Below are 16,866 nucleotides of genomic sequence, written 5' to 3'. Positions count from 1 at the left end.
GGTGTGGTATTTATCCTAAACTTAAAGGTTATCATCTCAATTTTACAATTTCAGGCAATTTGTGTATTATTATGAAGATACACCATGTCAATATAGTTGCTCTATAAGTCACAAACGATTGTTTCTAAACTTATCTGTGTTACAGAGGCGCTTGGTTCGTAAATCTCCAAAAATGGCTACCCTCACATCTCTGGCAGGCGTTTGGTTATGTTTAGCACTTATTGCAGGTAAGTTACTTTGTAATAAATTTAGGTTCAATATTCGATGAAAATGGTGTAATTTGGATTTTAATAACATCAAAAGTATACAGTGTTAAACGATTTATGTTGTTTTTCTCCCCAGGCGTGAGTGGCAATTGCCCACCAGTTGAAGAACTTCAATGCAGTACTCCAGACGTGTGCCCTGAGGACAGACCATTTAAAGTCTTCTCGTACATACCACCTGGTCCAAGCACAAATAATAACCAATGTACGGCATGTGGCTACTGTTTGGCATCGGGTACTTATGTTTACAATACATATTGTTTTTAACATAAATTTTGTCGTGTTATAAAAATTAAAGCAATATATTCTGGCTTGAGGAATTTAGAAAGAAATCAAGATTAGTGAGTGGGAACAATGCATATATTGTTTGTAAATATAATTATCTCAAGCGTTTCCAAGTCTATTCCTGATATTTATTTTTTTACCTAGGAACATTGAACCTCATTAACCATTTTATCATATATCATGTAATATATTCTGTTTTATTGTAAAATTACACCATTTTGCCTCTCACAGGTGAGATATCATTTGAAATCATGCTTTTTTATAGGCATGTGTTGTTTAATGTTGTAAATTTATAGATACTTTCAAAGCGGTTTAGATCAAATTCTATGAATCACTTTCCTATTTTGTTTGCTAAAGAGCCATAAATCTCGACTTTTTGTCACGTATTGCCATGCTGTTCCGTATGTTGAAAACGTGAATTTACGAAGTTAAAATTGTGAATTCACGACGATAAAATAGTTAAATTATGAAATTGAAATGTACCCATCGTGTCTTCGTAGTATTAAGTCACATATGTTTAAAGTGTTTTAAGTTTCACTTTTGAATTTTGTATCGCTTTTAACTGGCAGCTAGCTTTAGCAATGACATATAACGAGGCTCTTTTAACTGCTGCGGCATTAAGACAAAGTATTTTCGAAACGGTAATTTTATACAACGGACCGTATACAGTTTCGTACATTCTTGAAGTCAGAAAGTATGCATCCTCTAAACCGGTGATGTTTCATAATGTATAAGATAAGAAAACAAGCACATGAGCCGGGATTTAAAGTGTTTCAATAATACAATAAGACTTTTATTTTGTGCTATGCGGTCTATGAGCATATATATTTCTTATGAATTTGAATACATTTTGAATATATTGAACTTGAAACCATACCGGAAATACCAATTCAGATGTTTTATATCTCAAATAAAGATTGAAAATTACATCATTTATTTTATGCTTTTGAGTGGATAACTGATTAATCCGTGAAAAATATATTTGATAATTTTACAGTGGAAATTATCATACGTATAGCAAATGAAATAAAAATAACAACAAAAAACTTACTTTAATTCATTCAGTTTACCAGTCACCAAATACCGTTGTCTCTAATTTTTCATTTTAATTTAACAGTCCGAAGAGTACATTTCCTTCAACATGCAACCTGCTCTTGATGACATTTGGGCATATTTAAGGATCCTTCGAGCAATAACTATAATGCAAAGTGTAAAAGCAATGACAGTCACCAGCCCGAATGATAAGTAAACAATCTAGCGTTCGTGAGACAGCCTTCCAAAATATCCATGTTTTCCAGATTAACTTCGCTGGATCACAATAATAATATTTTTCACACAAATAAATATTTCTGCAAATTATTTTCGACACGACATAGAAAAAAAAACATTTTTGTTGTAAACTATCATGCACATATTGACATAAAATCAAAATGTACTCACTTTTTCATATAAATTTGTTGACTGTCATTCTTCCCTAAAAACACACTACAATGGTAGCGTACAAAGGTAACAACTCCACCTATGGAGTTAAGACCTTTGTTAAGCGATAAAATCACTGTTTGGGATGATATATTATTTCCAAAATAGTCGAAATGAATTTATAATAAGTCAGCTCAACTCGACCATACAAGGCCGACTTTCTGCTTGCTCGTTCGCAATGGAACCGATCACTCTCATTTTGGGATCCTCTATCTTACCCACTGATAGATTATATTAGTCAGCGTCGATGACTTCTAATCCAGTTACCTCTCTGGCGTGGGTTCGATCTCCGGGAGATGCTTTGGTAGTTTAGCGCGGAGGAAGGTTGTCTAGTACTGGTGAAACTCTCCAGGAACGATGGTTAGGAAACTACCCGCCTATATGACTGAAATACTGTTGAAAAAGGCGTAAAATGAAACAAACAAACAAACAAACATATTAGTCAGCAACGTCAACATTGTCAGATATTTCAAAATAAGATTATTGTCAGCAAAGTCATATATTGCAGTAGCAACGTTAACAACTTCAGAAATTAAAAAAAAACGCGTTTTCAACAAATTTTCAAGCATTAAAGCAACGTTAGCAATGTCAGGTATTTCAGAAAAAGTATTTGTTCTGCAACGTCAACAACGTCAAATATTGAAAAGCTTATTTTCAACAACCTGAGGATAAAACTCATAATCAGATGTTACTTTTCATTATCATTGTCGGTATGTTTTTAGATCTTTTATACAAAAACAAACGTCTTACAGTTTTTTTGGAAAAATGTATTTCATATAAGAAAGCTGATTATCAAAATAACATAAATGAACGACCCTTGGGTATTCAAAGATTTGTGCAGATCAATGATACCATACAAAGTCATTAAAATCGTTTAAAAAACAAATAATTATTCGGGACTGAAGGGAATACTAAACGATTTCATTCAACGATAACATTACATAGAAAAATATTCAGGTTATGTATATTTGGATTAGAATTTGTAAACGATAATTCAAAAAGCATTGTTAAGAGGCAAGTCTTCCATAAAATATTAATATCATTAAAAATGAAAAAAAAACCGGCGTTTTTATGGGGACTTCAGTGTAACACGTTTGTGCCATATTACGTGTGCCCTAAACGAGAAAACAATAGACTGAAATTTTGAAAGGGAATCAGAGGTTATGAAGCTTGCATATCATAGAGAAACGTCAAAAGACAAGTTTAATTTAAAAAAAATAGCATACTAGAAAAAAAATGAAACAGAGAAGTACTTTAAAGTACCACAAAAATGCACACACAGCAATTATGTTGATGTGCTGAATGATCTTCAAGGATCGCAAATATAACATCTTTGATGAACATTATGGATGCCTGGAAAATTTATATCTTAACTACATGGGTTACGTCTTCTCACTCTAAATATCTTAAATGATATTGTTCAAACACAAAAACAAGAAGGCAGAGATAGTTTTTAATGGTTTATATAAGGTTATGCGAAATTTTGTTAATGACTGGTGAAAAAGAAATATCGATGCAAATTAAAGGCCTCGACACTAACTTTTTAGCAGGTGGTAAGCCGGACCACTGGATTTGAAATTCAGGTGGTCCTTCCGGCAAGCAGGTGTTTCATCATTTTTTATATGCATTTAAAAAAATCAATTTAGAAAAAAATACTATTAAAATTGACAGAGACGTTTTTACATCTATTAAGAATTAAAGAAAACAAATATCTTTAGATATATATTTTCATCATCCAGTACTATCAGGAGTTAATGAGAGCAACTCAGTAGGGTTTCTCTGTATTGTTATTTAGTTGTTTTTCTATCTCATTTAAGAATACATGATAACTGCTTTTCAAATATTAACTAAAAGGTAAACAAAGTAATTCCTACATCATGGTTGAGCTTATTTTCCTCACAAAAATATTATACGGATTTTTAACTCCCAGATGCTTGTTTTTTTTAAGTCTTTTTAGCCTGTTAAAGAAAAAATGGATCTCTGTTGAAATAAAGATAAGAAGCAAAAAAGTACAATATTTATTTTGTCCTTACTGCCATTTGCTCGCTGCCATTAAAGTGTATTCGATATAGCATGTAATAAATGAAATGCAGTACTAGCGTCATTTAAATGATTTGTTTACCTTTATTTTTAAAACCAAATTTTTACTCTTTATTACTCTTTAACTTGCAAAAGCAAAATTGTAGCATGTTAAAATTAAAGTTATGAATGATTTAAGAACTTTTGAATACTAATAAGATAAATGAAGATATACGTGTTCATCGGACAAATGCTTTTAAAACAGCAAGTATATTGCATGCTTTTCAACCAAAGCGCCAGTCTTCCAGATGCGCCTTGCACCAACCAGAAAATTTAAGTGGTCTGACGGTAAAATTAGGTGGTCTTTGCCAAAATTAGGTGGTCTCGCACCAACGGACCACCGCTAATGTCGAGGCCTTTTGTTTCATGTATACTCCGACATATGCCACATGTTATGATAAATATTATCATTGAGTAAAGCTAGATTACATTGAAATTGAAATAATTAAAAAATTTAAATGCTACCTTCTTCAAAATTTTGAAGACCAAAAGGACGGCTACCACGCCGCTCAGTCTCGTATATAGGTGCTAAAATAACTTATGAATTTTGAGCCAACCAATGGGTCCGTTATAAAATCTGTTTTGGATAGTATCAAGTTTAATCTGTATATTGTCCATCTTTCAATCTAGACAAAGCCTTTAATCATAATTAAATAAATCTTTAGAAAGAAATATAGTGACTGAAAAGCAAACAGTATGGAAAGCCTTGAATGTCTTATAATTATAAAACTGAACGTTGTAATGTCCAAATAGCAATATATTGAGTCAGCTTTTCTTTATACAATGTGCACTCATGGAAATATTATGGGACAGCACCCTTATTTAAAGTCAAATAAACAATATATGATGTCAATTTGTCCTTATATGATGTCAATCAATCATTTTACGATGTACATTTTTGAATAAATTGAACAATTCACATATAATGTCAAAATAACAAAACCTGTCCTTATGTGATGTAAGTTTGTCATTATTAGATGTAAAGTATGAAATGATTCTTATATAGAGTCAACACTATATGATGTCAATGTCTCTATATGTTATGTCAATCTATCAATATACGATGTGCATTTTAGTATGTTATGTGAAACCATCCGTATATACAGCATTTATACCAGTATAGTATGCAGAATCATACTTAAATAGTCAACTTCAAAATATATGATGTCAATGTGTCATGATTCGATGTCAATCTTCGTGATACGATGTGCATTAGTGAATTTATGATGTGAAGCCATCTTTATATAGAGTCATAACAACAGTCTGTCATTATATGATGTCAGTCTTTCATATATGATATGCATTTACGAATATATTATGTGGAAGCGTCCTTATATAGAGTCAAAATATAACTATATTATGTGGAACCTATATAGAGTCAACTTAACAATATATGATGTAAATGTGTCCTTTATATGAGGTAAAACTTTTATTATACGATGTGCATTTATTAATATATTATGTAAATCCGTATATGGAGTCAGAATAAGAAATATATAATGTAAATATGTCGTTAAAAATTGCAAATCATATCATGATAGATTGACATCACATAATGACATATTGACCGAATATATTGATATAAAAATGTTTCCAAAAATATATATTCAAATGTCCAGATAGTGCAGACTATGTGCCGAATGGGGTGGTCTATATTCTGTTGCAGCAAGGAATGTAAGTGTTAAACAAACTGAATCGTACTAGGCAAATAAGTACGTTGTATGTGGTACAAAATAAAACGGAAACTGTTGACAAGGACAGTACTTTATTGTAAGATTTAGATATACAGATTGAGATAGACACATGACTTTAATACACACAAATAAGTTAATTAATCGCAAATGATTAAATCTGAAAAAGAAATATTACAAACAAAAGTGATATACCAAAGAACAAAACAAAACTAACTATATTCAAAACAATATAAAGGTAATATAATAAGTTAACAAACAACATTAATACTTAAGAAAATTAAAGGAATTTTCTCACTTATCAAATTCCGGAAACAGTAAAATTCTAATTTTTGAATGATTTTCATTCAAATCATATAAATAAACAGACTTTGAAATCATAGCTTTTGAGAATCTATGTCAATGTTTCTTTTGCATAAAGAGATTTGCAAAATGGCACTTTATATCATATAAAATGTTTGTTGTTCATTTTTGGCCATAAATACTATTGAAATAACAGTTTGTTTTGCAGAAAATAAAACACAGGCAATTATGGTAGAAAAAACAACTATATACTTGAGTATTTTCTGACTGTAGTAGAAAAATAATTATCTCTGAAAAACGAACATAAATTCGAATGATTCTTAGTATTTAACCATATCATACACTTATTTATAATTAGCCTGTCGTGTAATGGGAGCCGTTGACATGCATGAAACACTCATGCTCATGCACAGACGAAAACCTTAAAGAAGTAACACATTTTTAAAATACAAATTTCTTTTAAAAATGCACACTTTGTATGTATATTTTTTTCTCAAAGAATGTTACCTAAGTGTTAAAATTTTCGACTTGATTTTCATGTATACATATAAAAAATGTTTAATAATAGAAACTACAGGGAATCATTTAATGGCATTCCCTAAATATTAAAAATAATATATACATAAAATAATAATAATAATAAAAATAAAACAAAATAAAGCAAAACATTGATATTTGAAACAACAGCAATAAACGAAAAAGTTACGTTAAAAAGTTTGATTTTGAAACGTAAGAAACTGGGATAATTAATTTTCAATTACAGTCATGTTTTCATTTCGTCTGATGACCTTGTAAACTATGATATGAATGAGGCGTCCTGCTTGAAAGATATCATTTTGTAGGTCTTCATTCTTGGCCGCTGGTTTTGTGTCTACTTTAATGAGGATATCTCCTAATACCTGAAAATAATACTTAAGTCTATATCAATACTCTATAAAATGTGCACTATTTAAACTAACAAAGCATAAGAAAAACTCTAATCATTAGCCATTTGTGCACGTTGGATGAAGCTGTCAACAATGTGATTAAGTTCATATATAGTTAAGCTATGATGATTGCAAAAGTAACAAAAAGAAAGCGGCCGGGGTTTTTATACGTTCTACAGAGTTGGCAGCCATTCGTTTTTAACATCGTCAGTTGTTGTACGTTAAACTATTATGGCAATAAGTCATGCATTTACTAATCACTAGCCAAGACCTGCATGAAAAACATGTGCACGATTGAAACAATAAATACCAAGCAGTGTCATTTATACATATATTCAGGTCTAGAACATCGAAAATTGATAAGTGAGGAGGTAAATATTTTTTTTTTATCTTTTATTTAAAAACTTTAAAAACATTTGCACAAAGAACATTTTCATATAATACTTGTACAGTAAGTGCAATTAACATCAAATACATGTATGATATTATATAAGAATTACAGTTTAGAAAAAGGTATACATAGCTGTAATAAAATATTACAACGTAATTTTACTCATCTTTTAACATATCTGACAATATTAAAAGTTTGTTGTAAAGCGTTTAATAAAATGAGAATTATATTTCTTATGGACGAGGTATAGTTTCATATTGTTAAGTTCGTGTAGAAAGATTCCATTAATGTTAATAGTATCGGCACGTTGGTTACTCATCATATAAGCTTTGTATATACTAAAGCCAATAATTGTAAAGATCAAATTAATTTGCCAAAGATTTGATTGCTGCGTATTATCGAAACTATAACGTAATACGATATTTTTGAGAACAGATTCCTAGCGACTTAAAAGTTTCAATAATTATTTTCTAGAAAGCATTAATTGATTGACAATGAATAAAGAAATGTTCTGTGCTATCAGTACAATTGCATAAAACGCATTTCGGACTATTTTTCAATTTCCACTTGTATAAGTTATCCACTGTCGGTATTACATTATGAATGAGTTTATAACGGAACTGTTTATATCTATTGTCGATGCTTGATTTTATATTCAGGTATACTTTATTCCACGGAATGTCATGTTCAAATAAAATTTCCCATAGGCGATGAATGTATGGTTTTTCCGCTTTATTGTTTCTAAGTATGTTATAAATCTCTTTGTTCGATTCTTTTGTAAGTAAAGGAGAAAAGTCAGTTTTAACCCTAGTTTTGATTGATTCGTCCGATTTTAAAATGAATTTCCAGAGTTACGGTATAGCTTTTCGTAGCGTATAAATTTTGGAAAGTCAATTTGATTTATTTCTTAGTTTTGAAAGAATAAAATGTTCACTGATCTCCCCATTTGCATCGATAATATCGTTTACAAAAATTATGTCCGAGTTTATCCAATTATGAAAATATAAAGATTTCTTCTTCCATAAAATGTGTTCAGTACCAAAAATTATTCCTTTACGAGTATCAAAGACGTGTTTTGGTTGCTTCTTATTAATATTATTTAAATACAATCCATTTTTATAAGTTCTTTATAGTAATCAGGTAAAGTATAATATTCTTTTGGTAAACTTGAGACAGATTTTAAGTTCATGTAAAAAACAAGGAAATTCTTGCCGAATTTGTTTAAGAAATAACTTGGAATGACTTTCCAGTTTGCAAATTCATTAGAAAGTAGGGATTTTACCCATTTAATTTGCAACATCGTAACAAAACTTTCAATGTCGATCATGTTTAAACCGCCTTTTTCGAGATCGTTTATCAATATATTTCTTTTAACCTTTTCACGTTTATCGTCCCAGAGGTATGTATATAATAATGAGTTGAGTTTTTTCTGTATCTCTTCCGGAAAGTACAGTGATTGCAATAAGTAGATAAATTTTGGAAGTAAAATTGATTTTATAACAGTGAGTCGTCCATAAATAGTAAGTTTTCTTTTCTTCCATGAATTAATTAAGATTTTACAGTTTTGAATTTTTGTTTCCCAGTTTAATTGTTCGCATTCTTTTTTATTTGTGCCAAAATAGACGCCTAAAGCTTTCACTTTTTCGCTCCATTTTATGTTAGTTAATTTTAAATTATCAAAGTTATTCCCTAATCTAACACCTTCTGTCTTGTGCAAATTTAGTTGTAGACCAGAATGTTTTCCAAAAATTTCAATCGTTGATAATGCTTTTGTATGTCTTCTGTGCTTTTTAAGAACATTGTAGTATCGTCGGCTAGTTGTGTCATTTTAAGATTAAAAGTTTCATTGTTTATTTTTATTGAGATTCCGTTAATGTTATTATTCTCTCGAATTGAATTAGCTAGGACCTCGGCAACGATGATAAAAAGCAAAGAAGAAATTCCGCATCCCTGTCTGAGACCACGTGTTAGAGAGCAAAGTTTCGATATCCAACCATTGTTGAATATTCATGACGAATATTATTGTAAAGGGACGTTATCCAGCGAATAAACATTGGTTTAAAGTTAAACTTTTCAAGGGTTTTAACTAGAAAGTCAAACTCGATCGTATCGAAAGCCTTTCTAAAATCTAAAAATCAAAGGTTTCCATCAATGTTATTTTTTCCGCAATAGTCAATAACGTCTGATTTTTGTCGTATGTTATTACCAATAAAACGATTTTTTTATGTAACCTTGTTGATCGCTGTCTATAATTTTCGGAAGTACTTTTTGTAACCTAATCGCGAGTACCCGAGTTAAAATTTTGTAGTCGTTATTAAGCAACGATATTGGACGCCAGTTTTCAATATTTTCTGGGTCTCCTTTTTTGTACAATAGTGAAATAACACCGATTTTCTGAGAAGCTGAAAGTTCGTTTTCTTTGTGTATTTCGTTATAACAATTAACTAATAAAAATTTTAAGTGATGCCAGAATGTACGATAGAATTCGACTGTAAGTCCGTCATTACCTGGACTTTTGTTGGTTTTCATGCTGAGAAGTGCGCTTTCGCATTCATTTATATTTATTAAACATTCTAAGTCTTTCAAGTCTTTGTCTTTTAGTGTTTTCTTAAAAACAGTGTTATCGAAAAAATCCCTTAAATTCTCGCTGTCTACCTTTTTTGTATATAGATTTTGGTAAAATGTAACCTCTTCTTCAAAGTTGATTATTTGTTTTCCGTCAATTTTTAACGAGTTAAGACTTTTTTTCGTTTGTTTCGATTTTTCTAACGAATGGAAATAATTCGTATTTTTCTCACCTTCATCGATGAGCTGTACACGTGAGCGTATTTTTGCACCGTTTGCTTTATTTATATATATCGTCTCGATTTCTAAATCTTTTATTTGTTTAAGTAATGTATCTGAATTATGCGAATGAAATTCTTCGTATAGCTGCGAAAGTCTTTTTTTCTAAACTCGTTAATCGGTTTCTACTATGTTTAGCTTTCAGTTTTGAGAAATATATACTTTTTTCTTTAATGCTGTATTTCAATATTTCCCACATTGTTCTATGATCAATGTCATGAGATTTGAATTCATTTTGAACAGAACTTATGGTATTTATGATAAGATTTTTATATTTATTATCTTCTAAATGAGAATTATTCAACTTTCAATAACCTGGACCGCGATGACTAGGAATATTTACTTTTACACTGATACATAAGTGGTCAGTATACATTATTTGTGCAGGTCTTATGTCGCAGCTGGCGATTAAAGGCGACATGCTTTTTTCAATAAGCCAAAAATCAATGCGACTGTTTTCCGCGCCATTAGTCCGTTTCCAAGTAAATTGAATTTTATTTATATTTTCAAGCTTCCAGATATCACATAGACTATGTGAATGTATTAGATTTTTCACCTTTTCAGATGTTTTAGTGCGCGAGTTAGAATGAGTATAGCTGTCTGTTTCGTTGAGTACATCATTAAAGTATCCTCCTATTATTTTTAAGCCTAATGATTCTTCTTCAATCTTATTGTAAATAAGTTCAAAAAAGTTATTTCTACAACGTTTGTCATTTGGTACGTATATGTTAACAAAAGTGAAAACTGTTCCCGAGAAGACAATATTTAAAAGCACAAATCTCCCAGACTCTTCGTCAATTATATCATTTATGACATTATATTCAATGCGAATATTTTTGCGAACTAATATAGTGCAACCTTTTGAGTGAGTTGTAGGTCCAAATGCATTGTAAATGCGATAATCTTTAAAATCTGTTTAACATCTTCCAGAATATCATTTGTAAAGTGAGTTTCTTGGAGAAATGATATATCTAATTTTTGTTGATTAACCCATTCTAAAAACCGTAAACGTTTGGGCTTCGCACGTAATCCCTGTACATTAAGGGAACCAATATGAAGTTCATAAATAGACATATTGAGAAATTAATTGACTTATTGAATTAAAACACGTAAAATATATCTTGTAACTTGACATGTACAATGAGTACGCTTGTGATAAACGTATAATTCTTGAAGCCTTGACGAAATCTTGAAACAAAAGGTTTTGAAAATGCAATATCAAAAAGTAGCTTTCTTTTAATGCCCCATATTTTACAAAAGCTTCGGATTTGGAAGCAATTGCACTTAAGCATAGAAGGAAAGTAAATTTCCAAAGTACATGTATAAATTGTGAAAAAAATGTGGTTTCGTTAACATATAAATAGAATGTACCAAAAACATACATTAATGTATGCAAATTTGATAACTTCTTAGAATATTTGTTTTAAGCATCAGAGATTTGCTATACAAATCTTGTACGCGGACATAAAACAAATTTACATTAATTCTATTAACTTGATATAAATTAAACATACATGTATAATTTTCAAAAATCAATTTCCTTTGCACCGCAACATGTAAGTACACTGCATCGGTATATGAATGCTTGATAAAATTAAAAAATAAATGAAATTGAAGTCTGTGTAAAATATATACTATACAGATGCAGACAAATACATGGCCGGTATTACATTGAGTAATAAGTATGTTTTGTTGATCGGAACACCCGACTGTCGCAATTACTATGAAATTATCTAAACTATTTTAAATGTTTCTCGTGTTTTCCATGATTTCTTTGCGCGTACTACATTTTTGCTTACATAGTAAAGCGTCAATAGTTATAAGTATGTTATTTACAAAATTTAACACAACGCTTACAAATTTATAAGGCCATGTCAAATTTGTTTCTTGTGCACCAGTTATATAACATGATACATTTTTACATGAACTATATATCATTTTAAATGATGTATCATAATTTATGCACTCATTCATGTACAGAATACTGAAAAAAATAATGATTTGAAGGCCTACTGCCCACGTAATTAATGTACAATCTTGTAATAATCTCTTTATTACATGAAAGTCCAAATGTGTAAATAATAAGGTAAATATTTTGAGGTTAGCGGTATTTCTGATAAAAGATTTTTCTAATAAGCGCATTGTCTAACAGGAGCTATTATAACAAAGTAAAAAAGATGGTTTACACTGTTTATACATGTAAGTATTAAAGTTACAAAATACCTTCCCATTTCTGGTCCTGACACACACTGTATCCTTATCAAGGTTTCCAATGAACAGGAAAGCTCTTTGAAGCACGTCAAGAGAACGAAACAATTCGTATGTTAACTTGAGAGTGACAGAGGCCGACACCGTCATATCACTGTTTACGAGTTCCCCGACAGATATGTATTTAGGTTTGAGAGCATCGCGAACGCTGAAGTTCCGGCTGATGCTTCGATACTCCTTGATGTAATTGCCCAGTTCTGATGCATTGATGAAAATAAATGCAAACGAACATAATTATCACCAAAGAAACAAACAAAACAATCAAATTGAAAAAAAAATACTAAACTTCTAAACATATATTCATTTTAAACGCTTTTGAACATTCGATGACATTCTGTCACTTGAACTTGTTATAATTGCATTAAATCAGTTTTCGAATTTACTTCTTTGCACTTAAGTGGTTATATTAAATATATCATTTCAAAAATATATCTTATTGAGAACTGCAAGTGCATACACAAAATCGCCCGTGTGTGATCAGGTCAACAGGCATTATTTAAAAAGTATAAGAGAGGAAACTGTTATTCATTCTTTTGTAATCTAGATAAATTCAAACCAACCTTTTGATAATTCTGAGCGAGTCTGTTCCTCCGCGCTAGGATTAAATTTCTGAAAAGAAATGCACGTTATAGATAATTAATAAATAAACAAAATGTGGACCTTTTGTTTTTGTCAAAATTAATTCATATATTGCTGTATTAATTGCTCATATCATCTAGAAAATATCTATAATAGTTTGTTTCGCCGTTTCAAATAAAATTTTCCAAAGGCCATCAGGTTACTGACTTTGGTCAATAAGAAACATTATATAAGCCACTAGTCAGTATTTAAAGACATTTTTTGTTACTAACTTTAGAGAATTTGTCAATGATTGGGACATTAATTTTAAATTGATTATTTATGGGTTGAACAAACATTAAAACGGTGATCAAATTGACCTATAGGCCCATAGGGCCGTGTGCTCTTTATTATCATTGTCTATATAGTTTTGAATTAATTGCCCAAAACTAAAGTCTCCATAATAAACTACCATTTTGTCTAAACTCATCATTCTTAACAAAGGTTTTCTCATCAGCAAAATTAAAGTAAACGAATAAATCTTTTCAGGTTGATTTCTGTAAAGAAACACAAACATCGAGTACTTAAAAAGAATGAAAATAAAACCAACACTACGGCAACATGTTTGAGATTTTGCATCTTCATCAAAATTTATCATATACAAAATAGCTTTTAAAGTAAAGCGCACTAATTGCAAAAAGTAATAAAGGAGGGAGAAAAAAGTTATTACCGATTTTCCTAATATGGCAGTCACTGTATACAATATTGGATTCAGGGCAGAGTTGATTGGTAAAATAAACACGGCCGACCATGCATAAACATCACCCGAGATCACGTGACCATTCAGTGCCATTATACCTATTTTAAGATACATATATGTACTAAGGTAAATATTATACTAAATATTAACTCAAAGAGATGCAATTGCACATGTTATACTTTTTTTACTTTTTACCTCAAACATGTTCAAATTAATCACAGTGCACTATGTGTTATATCGTCTTGTATCTATTAATTTAGAACTTTTGATATACCACGTGAATTAAATGACACTAAATGTGACATTTGTATAATACTAACTGTACTGATTGTTTGGAACACAACAATAAAAAAAGGTTTAGTGAAGTAAAAGTAGAAACAACATTTCTGAAGCTTAATGAATCCTTTACATTTGTAACCATTGTGTATAAAGAAACGATTGATTCCTCAATCGCCAGCTTACATACCCATAACACCAATTGGAAACCAACACAAAAAGTCCGTGGTAACGACGAGAAGAAGATTTCTTGCAACAATCAAATCCCTCCTCCTACCAGAGTGCATTTTCTGCATGCTTGAACTTGATTTCTTAACCTCCAAGAAAATGGAGATCTGACCAAATGCAACCAGCGTAAACGTAATGAAATTTAAACCAACAAAAATTGATATGGAATAAATCCAGCCAGGCGGTCGATCTCTCGTCAATGGTAGAGCAATGCAAACCCCAGATCTTGAGTAAAATTGATTTTGAAAATAGCCTTCGTAAACAACTGGTATCAGAGCTATAACAAATGCAAAAATCCATGCAAAAATCGAGCATGATTGTGCCTTAAGTAAATCAAATCTAATTTGTCCGAAAGGAAATTTTATAACTAAAAGTCTGTCAAGTGTAATTAGGCAAAGGAAAAGGACACTGGCTTCAGAGGACACTGTGGAAAGGACACCAGCAAATGTGCACCATCCACTTCCCCTCCAGTACTCATCCTCATATATGTACCTGTAAAAACACACACACGAATTAACTCTAAATTTAGGATGGAAATAACCAAACATTTACAAATGTATTTAAAACATCTGATGAAATATAAAAAATAGAGCTAAATAAACCATAATTCGCCGGTATGTAATACATAATAATAAAACTATTAGATATCTACAAAGCACTTGATAAATCAATATTTAATGTTATAAGAAATCGTGAAAATATAGTAGATTCATGTATTTTAACATACATATGGTTCTTAACATCTCTATCACTTAATCGTGTTAAGAAAATATATTTCTTTCCACAACATTTATTTTGCTATATCATATTACCGCTTTCTGAAAACAGCATCTGCAATAGCGATGATAATAAGGTATATTCCCATCAGAAAATCTGCTGCAGCCAAATTCGTTACGAAAATTCCATATGCTATTTTCAGCCGCTCTCTGTCATATACAAGTCTATACAAGATAGAGAAGAAGTTACCGATCAGAGCGGAAAAACCAACCAACCAAAGCATTGTCTGCAAACCTGACAATCGCATTAAATCTTCACAGGACGAGAACTCGTCTTTCCGTGGGTAACAATCGTCTTCAAGTAGGTATGTTGGCCTGATGCAACAAAATTTGTAGGCAGACGCCTTCAATTCTTTCAAATCACGAACACCGGCAAATATCTTTCTATTTAAATGTTTGATGTCATTGTTATTAAAGTCGATTTCCTCAACAGAAAGATCATCGAAGGCGAAATCGGCAATTTCTGCGATCTTGTTACTCGAAATATCTAGATGTTTGAGAGATAAACCAGAAAAGGTATAAGCGGATATTTTGGTAATCTTTGTACCTTTTAATTGTATACTCCGTATGTAAATAAGACCTTCGAACGCACCCGCTTCTATTGTGGTTATTTCAGAACAGCCATGTAAATTCAAAGATGTCAAATGTAGCAAAACGTGAAATACCTTTCTGCGAATAATTCTAAAAAGATTATAACTTAAATCAAGTGTCTTTAGATTGTAAATATTAGTGAACGCTTTTCCTGATAGTTCCCTTAAACCAGAGTATGACAAGTTCAATCTTACAAGTTGGTTCATGGATAAGTACGAATCCTCTAAGATTTCACTAACATTATTATTTTTACTGAGATCTAAATATCTCGTGTGATATGGCAACATGCTTAGTTCTTCCATATCGAAATCGCTCTCGCGACAGTCAGCTGTCCAACCGACACAGGTACAGTTTTGTGGGCACTTGAAACCACAAAGGAGTTCGTCGTCGCCATAAGGACAATGTCTTTGTCCGTCACATATCTGATCCAAGGGTACACAAATCTTGCTCGAAGAACACTTAAATCCATTTGAACAATACTCTGTTGCAGCGACTTAAATTACAAAAAATGAGTTGAAATTATTTAATAGAACTTTCATATATCAACAAACACATGAAGGTAAAATAGGTCAATTTAATATAAGATACATACGGAAATTCTACAATAGAATTGTAAGATAATTTATCTTACATATCATAAACGTATAAATGAAAACTTTATTATTTCAAGTATTGTTTTTTATTTGTTTTCTCATCTAGACTGATTTTCCTAATTGTGAAATGTTTGTAAATGCTGTGCATGTATAATTTATTGAATAAATAAATTTTTAAGTAATATTAAACACATTAACACATAAAAACAAACCGACAAAATTTATCCTAAAACACAAAATAAGTACATTCAAAGTAATGTATCAATTACTAAAGGTGTACTTATCTTCATGTATAATTTTAAAATTGATTGTGTATTGTGTGACCTGTCTAGAACGTATATCTGATTAAGAACAGAAGTGAGTCAAAGAACCATGCTCAAGTTAGAAACTTGATAGATTTAAGTGATACTTTGCTGATGTTTTCTTTTATAAAAAATGTCAGGATTACTTATTTCATTTGGAGTTTTTTGAAATAAAAAGTAATTTTTTTCGTGATCTCGTAGAGGTTCTTTAGAGTATATATTTTATTCTTGAACAAGAATTTAGTTTTAGACA

The 16,866-nt window shown here is 30.8% G+C and overlaps 1 protein-coding gene across 1 annotated transcript; it reads right to left on the bottom strand.

The window, feature by feature from the left end:
- Positions 1–5,854: 5,854 nt before the first annotated feature.
- LOC132743584 (G-protein coupled receptor GRL101-like) lies at positions 5,855–16,667 on the bottom strand. Its single transcript, XM_060732115.1, has 6 exons — positions 15,164–16,667; positions 14,314–14,843; positions 13,818–13,945; positions 13,090–13,138; positions 12,485–12,726; positions 5,855–6,999 (listed from the first exon to the last, which is right to left on the bottom strand). Exons 1-6 carry the CDS (start codon positions 16,018–16,020, stop codon positions 6,847–6,849), a joined length of 1,959 nt encoding a protein of 652 aa, XP_060588098.1. The 5' UTR covers positions 16,021–16,667; the 3' UTR covers positions 5,855–6,846.
- Positions 16,668–16,866: the final 199 nt, after the last annotated feature.

The sequence above is a fragment of the Ruditapes philippinarum genome, unplaced genomic scaffold (assembly GCF_026571515.1).
Source record: "Ruditapes philippinarum isolate M1 unplaced genomic scaffold, ASM2657151v2 ctg3138_1_1_1_1, whole genome shotgun sequence".
NCBI lineage: Eukaryota > Metazoa > Mollusca > Bivalvia > Venerida > Veneridae > Ruditapes > Ruditapes philippinarum.
Note: the sequence above shows the minus strand (reverse complement) of the source record. Positions and strands in the feature narration are given on the sequence as shown.

Bases quoted from the DNA above. Each gene is read 5' to 3' on its own strand.
- LOC132743584 (XM_060732115.1), bottom strand. From the start codon at position 16,020: ATGGAAGAACTAAGCATGTTGCCATATCACACGAGATATTTAGATCTC. The intron at 14,844-15,163 runs GTAATATGATAT...GTGTTTTTACAG, and splicing joins GATGCTGTTTTCAGAAAGCG to GTACATATATGAGGATGAGT. The intron at 13,946-14,313 runs GTATGTAAGCTG...ATCTTAAAATAG, and splicing joins GTTTCCAATTGGTGTTATGG to GTATAATGGCACTGAATGGT.